The 9,979-nt window shown below is 43.9% G+C and overlaps 1 protein-coding gene across 5 annotated transcripts in view; it reads right to left on the bottom strand.

Annotated features, from left to right (window-relative positions):
* Window positions 1–487: 487 nt before the first annotated feature.
* Window positions 488–9,979, bottom strand: part of LOC111251968 (uncharacterized) — a 17,451-nt gene continuing 7,959 nt past the window's right edge. For 4 of the 5 annotated variants that reach the window (XM_086990966.1, XM_022809176.2, XM_086990965.1 and 1 more), the window contains exons 2-5: window positions 7,581–7,944; window positions 3,225–3,603; window positions 1,315–1,553; window positions 488–984 (exon numbers count right to left, since the gene is read on the bottom strand). In XM_086990966.1, the coding sequence (XP_086847092.1) occupies window positions 812–984; window positions 1,315–1,553; window positions 3,225–3,603; window positions 7,581–7,920 (1,131 nt within the window). In that variant the 5' untranslated portion in view covers window positions 7,921–7,944 and the 3' untranslated portion in view covers window positions 488–811. Of the gene's footprint in view, window positions 985–1,314; window positions 1,554–3,224; window positions 3,604–7,580; window positions 7,945–8,603; window positions 8,740–9,979 lie in introns of those variants that run through there. The other variant, XM_086990964.1, reaches the window with a different exon arrangement.

The raw sequence follows: 9,979 nt of genomic DNA on the forward strand, positions 1-9,979 counted from the left end.
TACGCGGTAAACAACAGTAAAAAAATATGACCACAGTTGCGTACATGAGTCCATTGCAGCGTGACCAACACCCAAGTAGAGAGATGCGTCAACACAACGTGATCCAGTTATTATCTTCTCATCGCGTATTCAATGCCAGAGCAGTTATAGTATTGCAGACGCCGCGAGATACAGGCGAAAGGAAGGAAAAAAGACTGCTACTTTGAGGTTGGTCTAGCACGGGCTAGACCAGGATATTCAATGGCTAGAACACCTATAAACACTAAGCACGTTAATTATAGACTTCGATACGTGACTAGGACAGCCACGAATGTACAATATGTGAAGTAATAGGGTTCTAATTAAAAATAAACGTTGACAAGGGATACGAACGTCAAGTCGTTTCTCAGCAAAACTTATGTTTTTTTTTCTTATTTCTTTTTTTCAGTACCTTGTTCTAATGTTGTTTTAAGACTAGCCGTTTGCGACTAAATAGACTTTCCCAATAGACGGTCGCAAACTCAATCATATATTTTCATTTTCTTCTACCGTATAAGCTTTGCGCTCGTGGCTAAAGCACGCGATTTTCACCACAAAATCGTACGCTAATTTTATCGTAGTTGCGTTCTCCCGATTCGCTCTAAGTACGTTCGGCAATCTTGGTTCTGCCCGCTTATTCAGCCAAGTGACAAAAACTCATTCCGAAGAAACCTAGTCCAAGCAATTATTGACGAATACTGAGTCTGGTCAATATTTCGACGCAACGTCAAGTTTCAAGAGTATAGCTAACTTTTCTAGTTCTTAAACGACGAAAAACCTTGTAGTCTTCCTTCTATTTCTTCTTTCCCCGAGAGTAGTCACGGTATCGGTCATTAAAGTAGGGAGCGTAACCCGGGTAGCCGGCATACATATCGCTGTAGTAGCCCCCGATGTATGGATCATAACGGTCCTGGGAGAAATACGTTACCGATCGGCCTGAACTCGGCGTGGCGGTTGGCAGATACCCTATCGATATATTTTTTAAGAATAGAAAAACGAAGATGTCAGTATTCAAAGGACCTAGGTCAACGCCGCTTAGAGTAAGTAGACAGCAAAACAGCATAATTTTTCTTGCATATGCGAATAAATACTCTTGTTTTGGGAAGGCGAAGTATATAACTTATACCTCGACTAAACATAAATAGTGCAACGTTGTTGTAAACGATTATAATTTAAACTTTAAATAAAATTTAAACTTCTTAGCTGAAACGTTCGTTCTCGTTTACGGCAAATATTTTCATAGAAGGCTTAAATCTGAAATGTCTACCGCAGCGTTGTTCGTATTGGAAAACTCACAAAGGTTGGCGTTTTCATACGGAACCCGATAGGTCGCTGAGGACGGTTGGTATGGGGCCGGCGAGGGATGGTATGGCTGGTTGTACAATGGCGCTGGTGGCCCATATGATCGTCGCTGAGCTTCGCGAGCAGCATCCTCTCGGTTCTTCAGATCTTGACACTCGAACACATCCTTGCATGAGTATCCAAACCCACGGCCAAGTTTATCGGTCGAATAGCCGAATCGATATGGGTCAATTCTGTAGACAAGCATCAAATACTTGATGTTGAATATTGAATATACGAACGCTGAATAACAGTACTCACGCAAATTAACATTTATTTCGTCATGTCGTTTTCCATTAACACCTATCGTTTGGTAGCGGTACATGTGTTTGAACCAGCAACATGAACTGCTCTAGTTCGGCTATTTAAAAAGTTTGTCTATGAATCATACATTGTAAATAGTTCTGCTGTTACCCCGGTTTTACTTTTGCATATTGCCGTGGTTTCTTTAATTTCCTAATTTCGAGCAGCGTCTTAGCCACTGGCTCCCCAGGAAATTTTTGTACCGCTGCTGTGCCAGTATTCGCCGTATCTACGGCTGCCATACACATGCATGTATAAGCCTAAAGATGCACATCAACAGTGCAAAAATCCGATTATACAGACTCACATTAGATTCATTTGGAATGCACACAAAGCCTTTAACGTATACACACATACATATAGTGAAAGCATTTGTGCCTGATCCTTGACATCTGCTTGCCTGTTTTGTCTCCTAGCCACCCTATGGTAGTTTGTGGTCCTTCCACATCTGGTTGCACCACGCATGGAAACACCGTCCACTTCACCGATGTTCCGACGTTTACAGTAGACCAGACCCTCCAGCGGCAATTGTTGTCAGTGTTGCCACGAAAGCTAGTACAGTTACTCGCTGTTCTTCTCTTTTGCCCCTGCTGTTCCAACCGTAGCCCTTCAGGCGATCACTACAGGTACGCTTCACCCCCTCCCGTTCAGATAGTGTGTTGTACAGTACTTTCATGCTAAGTTTCTGCCCTGTAGTCTACTGAAGGGGGTGTTCGATTGTTTCGCCCTCCCCAGCATGGTGCTAGGGTTCGAGCTGCTGCTGCTGCTGCTGCTGCTGCTGCTGAGGAGAGTAAAGAGGCATTACCAGCGGCACTCCCCTGCATTCGTTCGTGAACAAATGAACTCATTCCCTGGAGATTTGGTCGGCAGATTGGATGCTACAACACAGCCTCACCCGCACCCATTGCTGGGCCGAGGCTCACAACATGCTTTTCCTCCTGGCCGTGCACAGAATGCACTCTTCCTCCGAGTTTGCTTCCCCGTCGCCGACGCCAACGCCAACGGGCGCTGATTCAACCGCTGCTTGTCTGCACGTATCAGTATATGCGTGCATTCTTTTGAATGTTCTTTCAAGTGTGTGTTTCCCCCGGCGAGAAAAAACATTTCTAAACATTTTTTTTACCATTGCAACCACTCCTGTGCTGCTGCACTACAAAACTTTTTGGGAAACACCAATTCTCAGCTGCTTGCAGCATAAAATGCTAGCATATTTACTAAGTCATATTGTGTAGCAACATTTGTAGATATCAGATAACATAAGGTATCGTATGTAAGGGTCGGTAGTCCAGGAGAATTAACATTATCTGCATATAATACATTACAGTTACAACGCGTGTAGCTGGGCACATGACAATGCTGCAGGTAGTCAACATGGGAAGGTCATGATCTGGCACATTCGAGGTTCGATGTTACAAGGCCAAAGCATCGTTGTGTGTGGAATCACTTCGTTCTCTTATTAAACGTACTTGCAAACAGACGCTAAGCAGAGCGTATATGCTATAGAATTAAGCTGGAGAGTATATCGCTGATTGCTTTTGCTTCGAATATATAGTTCCTCGTACCTGTCCGGTCGATAGAAGTAATCGTTGCCGTATGGATGATACGGTAGCCGTTCTCCGTAAGCCCGTCCATCCCTGCCGTAATTGAGGAAGTATGGACCGTGTTGATCATAGTACGGGTCATAGAAATTTCGTCTCCAAGCTTCGTTGTAATATGGATTGTAGCCCCGATAGAAACGACGGTCGACGTTGCTTACCAGCGCGTTCCGATAGGCGGATCCGGGCCCGTAGACCCCATAGTTGCCGCTGCCACCAACGCCCGGAGCGTATCGGTTGTCATAGCGATTATCATAACGGTAGTCCGGGTAACGGTTGTCAAAACGGTTATCATGGCGGTAGTCCGGGTAACGGTTGTCATAGCGAGTCTCTGGATAGAAACGATCTAGAAGATAAGACATTTTCAGGTTACTGTGAACATACGGCATATCTTCAAGTTGTAATAAACTGAGTTCAAATAATTTGTTGTACCACGTAAAGTTATGGAAACCTTGTGATTGTTTTTATTAGCATAGAATTGCTTTGAGCGTATTATTTGACCTGTCGAAGCCGCCTTAGGAAGAGGTTTTAAACGACTCCTTAAAGAGAAGTGTGTCGCTTTTTAGTCCTTAATGTGCAGGATTCGGGGTACAGGTGTTTTATGTTCAGTTTATTTGTAATGATAACTCGGCCTACAAAATATGCTTCGTTCACCATATAATATGATAGTATAATTTACAATTCCTTGTAAAAATAATAAAAATTATTTTCTAGAGGTTTAGCCAAATTTTCAATATTCATTAATGGCTACCTACCTACAAGATTGTTTCGCCCCGTTTTTATGCAAAAGTGGGAATAACCGAGTAGTCATCATCAGAACGGCATACTAAATTAGTTGTACTAACAAAAAAACAGCAACAGCCTCTGCGACGACATTAAAGGAATATGGGTCGTGTGAAAAATAAAATTGCTCATAGCTCGAATATATCGGGTCAGTAGTTATTCCCCCCAAGGGGTTAGAATTACTATGTGTATACAAACGAGTATTGTCTTCGTAGCAACGACAAGAAAAAGGCTAAAGCGATTGCTTGCTTCTGAAAGAGAAATGGTAATTACAATATTAAACCCGCTTTGCTTAGTATTTCCAGCAACGAAGGAAAAATTTCGATATGGTTGTAGTATTGAGGGCTGCCGTACCCCAATATGAATCCAGTTCATAGACCCTTCTCTCCAGTGAACAGGTAGCAACGACGTCCTTTGCCAGACCCTGCACAATTAGTCTTCTTGATTGTGTTATAGTTTAATACCCGCAACAGTAATAACTTCGTGAACCTCGAAATGATCGTGATGCGCTACACTCAATAAACCGACGTGGAAACTAGAAAGTGGTCTGTGAGGTCCGTTGCGGCGACTTCGAGAACTGGCTGACATTATATCATGATTTCCTTATATCATGATTATATCATGATATAATGTAACTTTTCCTAAAGTTACAACGCCGCAACGACGTCAGCAATATAATGCTGATAACGACAAGCGAGAGATTCGCAGTACGCCAGCGAAGGAAGGACCATTGTTTCCCCATCCTACCCGTTGCTTGCTAGCCCTCTTGCGTGAGGCGGTCATTGAACTCAATTTATTTTTGAACACAGTTAAACTTAGTTGTTTTTTACTAACGCGTCAACATGGTGTGACATATTGCGGTCACTCATTTTTATCGTTGAACAGTTGAATGACTGTTCCATCGCCTGTTCATACCGCCGTATTTGTGTTAGCAGGCTGTTGGAGACTTAGCAGTAGTTGTAGCAGCGGTTCTGGAGCTCTTTACATCGACTCGACGAGGCCTCCCCTAAGTCAATAATCCTTATTCCTTAATATTATTATTATATTATTTTCCTTATTGCTTCGCTCAGCGTGCGTCCGTTGTTATGGTCATAGGTTTCTCTTGTCTCGCTCTCTCGTCCTAACTCGCACCAACAAGCGCGCCGCGATGCTCACGGATCGTGCAATGCTTTTGTTATTTTCTTACTTTGGTCGTTGTACGCTGATCCTCCCATATGGCTTGTTGATCGCCCCCCTCCCCCCCCCCTGCCTAGTATCCTTTGTGTATCGCACATCTAGAGCAGTGTCCACATGATGAAAAACAGCTGAATGGTCTAGGACGCTATGGGTGACTGAAGCATATTCTGCAAATGTTTTTGAAAGTGTTTACAGATACCACAGCTGTTCCTTTGGCCTCCATTACTATCGCCAGTTCCTCTTGTTCACTGTTCGTCAATATGTTGCACCGATACCCCACTACAGACCTCACTAACCCATCTCTTAAATGGATATGTTCACTAATTGATCCGATTTGCATTTGGAACTCACCTTCTCTAAATTGTTTTTTTTTTTTTTATCGTTGGATGCCCACTGCATACGCCATTCTTAACTTTACCGGTCGTTTCTAAATCTGTCAGTGCTGCTACATCGGCCAGTTCGCATGCACCCCAATTGCAAATCCTACATCTAGCTCCCGTCAACCATCTGACATTTCAATCATATGGTTTACTATTATCGTATGGATTTACTATTGTTAAAGCAGTTACAAACAGAACATCATGATTAGTGATGGCCTGTTTAATGTCACATCAGTTTTTTTTAATAAGAGGTTCGACCTTCTTGGCTGTTCACGCTCAACCCGTTTCAACGTACTGATCATGCAAAAAACAATCGTATACATTTGTATAGGACTTTAGTATCGGAAATAGATTAAAGTAATGTATTGATTCGATGTCAGACTATCGTCTTAAGTTAGCGAACAATGATAAATAGATAAATAGTGTCAACGGTGCCATAAAAAGGCGGCTGAGTCTCTCCGGAGGGAGGCCGATCAGAGCCATTCGAAAATCGTTAATCACAGAGCGAAATTGCCCCTTTTGCTTTCTTAGATAAAAATTGAAATTGATTAGGTCTTTTCTCCTGAGAGATGCCATTGAGACAAGTTCAGCCCTTCCACTAGCAAGGCCTTTGTTACCGGTTTGTGTTTGCAAAGCGGGATCTGCCTTTGTGCACCAAATCTATGCAAAAAATGATTGAAGGCTAAATTTTAGTTCTGAATAACGTTGAAACAAAGATGGAATAAGTTAGTAAAGTAATTAAGTAGACGAGCCAAAGCAAACGAGCATATCCTGTTGATTATCTCTATAATGGGTTATGATGGTGTATTACGGTAACAGCGCCACATAACTATTTTATAAACCATAAAATAGGAAAAATTTATACTATCACTAAACTAATTCCAGTAGATAAAACACGTTCAATAAGTTCTAGGTTTAAATTTCTGGTATTTCAGTTGCTCTTGTCATACTTCAGCCTTTTCCAACCAGAGTATATCTAATCCGCCAGAAGTTGAACGTTCTTTCCAAGAGCTAGAGGAACTTTATGTTCATATTTATATGGGAACGAAGCGCATATTGGGGACGCACTCGAATTGTAAGCAGACTAGTCTTTAAAATAGAGCGAATCCTTTGAATAAAACTCATCGATAGGGTAAATCAGACAATTAAAAATACATCCGTTAAAAATAGTGAGTAAACAATGTAAATTTGCCTAGCAGGGCAGAAACCAAGAGAATTCCCTCGAATATGAATTGTAAATAAAAACAAAAGAATGGTATAGATCACACCGAAATGACTTGAGAGATATCCACACAATTAAAAGTGGCTTTGCACGTCAATATATCAATACGAAGTGTTCAATTTTAATCAGACATTTGAGCCATGTAGATCTCAGAGCACAGTCTTCATTTTTATCTTAATAGGAGATGTGAATTACCCGCATTATTCTCTTCATTGCTTGTATTTCTATGGATTTGTACATACTACAATTAAAAGGAGTTCAAGTACATCTGTGGTCTTTCCCTTGTTGCCGTGGGCCGTTACATAAAGTGTCGCTAATAAATTTCGAAGTAACACACAGCTTGATACGACTTTTGACGTACTTGAGAACCTAGATTTCAGTTTTCCATATAATTGATGACTTATAATAATGTTATGGCGCAGTGTTTATCTACAAACTAAATGTGAAATCTAGCGGTGAAAAAAATAGAACCTCGCGCCTTCAAAATTAAGATCGTGAAGAACAGACTAAAGCGGATGAAGTTGTAACAAAGTATTTGAGCGCATAGTGAACATATCTAGGCCTGTGAGCCTCATTAATATATAATTCCGATGGCAATTTTTCGATTTTGTCTAATATATCTACGTTCGTAATTCATTTTCTTTTATTGATCTAGGAAGAAGGAAAATGAGTAGATGATATGTCCTTCAGTTAGCGGCACAATTTTAGCAAATGCCGTGTCGATATGTGTTACTTTCCTAGGTCCTTCTCATTGACACTCACCGCGGTTGTCTCGAGCATTGTCGTTTACAAGAAATGCCGTAGGCGACACCGTAGAAGTAGCCGGCATCTCTCTAGTGGAGCTTTCTGCAGCCTTTCGAAACTTTGGACCTCCGCTGTGGATTTGATCGCTACCGGCAGAAGCCATCTGGATCTGAGCCGAAACGTGAGCCTCGGCAATAGGTAAGGGTTCGGCAACTTTTAACGCAGTGCTTTCCGGCAGGGATGCAGGCATTGCCGTACTAGTGACCATTAATAACGAATCTACTACATCGATGGCGGCGTTTTGTTCTGAATTTGTCCCTGATTTTGGAGGGCTTTCAGCTGCCAACACCGAGCCCATCACGAGCGCAATCGCTCCGAGGAACTGTTGAAAGAGAGCCATAGATCATCTTAACGTTAGGCGCAACTTTTATCTCGATTGATAGGTAGTATAAAAATATAACATTTTGTATCTGCCGTTGCTTTTTTTTAAACCCGATACCGACAAAAATGTCCACGTGTTCGACAAAAGATCTTGTCCTATCCTATTTCTCGCAATGCTCTAGACTAAAGTCAGTCATACTCCAGTAAACAAATCAGCTATCAAAAATGAATAACAGCCCCATTGATGCATATCAGCTATAGTGTTTGGCCCATTGCCATCACGTCATCACACAATCATTCCGTCGTCTATTAATGGCGCAAACCAGTCCTGGATTGATCATATGCTGCTATCCGGGTAGGCACAAGTGGCCTGCAACTGAAGTTCGCACATACGAGAAACAGGCACGAAGGTACGAGCACTGTGCGTAAGCATATGCTTTTCAGTATTGGCAGTACTGGCCTTAATTAATGAATTCGTTAGACAGCGCAACCTGGACGAACGTTTGCAACAAAACACAGCGGGTGTCGTCGAGTTCGTATTCACAAGATCGTGTGTCTGCCCTAAAGAAGGCTTCGCTATTTAGTAATAGGCACGCAAATCATACGGCTTGGGGATGTAGCTTGCACCATGCCCTCATCGTCACCTCACTGTGCACCTGCCTTAGCTTGTTCCATGCTGGAAGTGGTAACGTGCTCGTGGTTCCCGCTTTACTGAGGCACTAATTGCAGGTTGTGAGCTCCGTCACGGCTACGAAGCCTTTGGCGGCGGCACCAGCTTTTCGTCGTTTGACTCTTTAATTGAAGTCTCCGCTGGAACGTCGGGCGATCACCAAACGGTAAGGGGATTGGCCTCACTATTGAATAGCGTTCCTCCCTCGCCCCGATGTGCGTGCGTGCATGTCACAGGCGCTGCCTCGATTATTTCTCGAGTCGTCCCTACCCATTCCAGCTGTCTGTTCGACCACTGCAACAAGTTTAGTTTTGTTCGAAAAAATGCATTGACGTTTCATGTCCATGTGTTTATCAATTCCCGGGTACTTGCATTTTGCATGTGTGACCCAGTGCGTGTGTGAGTGTCCGTGTGTGTGTGCGAGTCTATGTGTGAGTGTCCGTGTGTGTGTGCGAGTCTTGTGTGTGAGTGTCCGTGTGTTGCGAGCGTGTGTGTGAGTGTCCGTGTGTATGCGAGCGTGTGTGTGAGTGTCCGTGTGTATGCGAGCGTGTGTGTGAGTGTCCGTGTGTATGCGAGCGTGTGTGTGAGTGTCCGTGTGTATGCGAGCGTGTGTGTGAGTGTCCGTGTGTATGCGAGCGTGTGTGTGAGTGTCCGTGTGTATGCGAGCGTGTGTGTGAGTGTCCGTGTGTATGCGAGCGTGTGTGTGAGTGTCCGTGTGTATGCGAGCGTGTGTGTGAGTGTCCGTGTGTATGCGAGCGTGTGTGTGAGTGTCCGTGTGTATGCGAGCGTGTGTGTGAGTGTCCGTGTGTATGCGAGCGTGTGTGTGAGTGTCCGTGTGTATGCGAGCGTGTGTGTGAGTGTCCGTGTGTATGCGAGCGTGTGTGTGAGTGTCCGTGTGTATGCGAGCGTGTGTGTGAGTGTCCGTGTGTATGCGAGCGTGTGTGTGAGTGTCCGTGTGTATGCGAGCGTGTGTGTGAGTGTCCGTGTGTATGCGAGCGTGTGTGTGAGTGTCCGTGTGTATGCGAGCGTGTGTGTGAGTGTCCGTGTGTATGCGAGCGTGTGTGTGAGTGTCCGTGTGTATGCGAGCGTGTGTGTGAGTGTCCGTGTGTATGCGAGCGTGTGTGTGAGTGTCCGTGTGTATGCGAGCGTGTGTGTGAGTGTCCGTGTGTATGCGAGCGTGTGTGTGAGTGTCCGTGTGTATGCGAGCGTGTGTGTGAGTGTCCGTGTGTATGCGAGCGTGTGTGTGAGTGTCCGTGTGTATGCGAGCGTGTGTGTGAGTGTCCGTGTGTATGCGAGCGTGTGTGTGAGTGTGTGTGTGCGAGCGTGTGTGTGAGTCTGTGTGTGCGAGCGTGTGTGTGAGTCTGTG

Source organism: Varroa destructor, unplaced genomic scaffold (assembly GCF_002443255.2).
Source record: "Varroa destructor unplaced genomic scaffold, Vdes_3.0 BEIS01000005.1, whole genome shotgun sequence".
Classification (NCBI taxonomy): Eukaryota; Metazoa; Arthropoda; class Arachnida; order Mesostigmata; family Varroidae; genus Varroa; species Varroa destructor.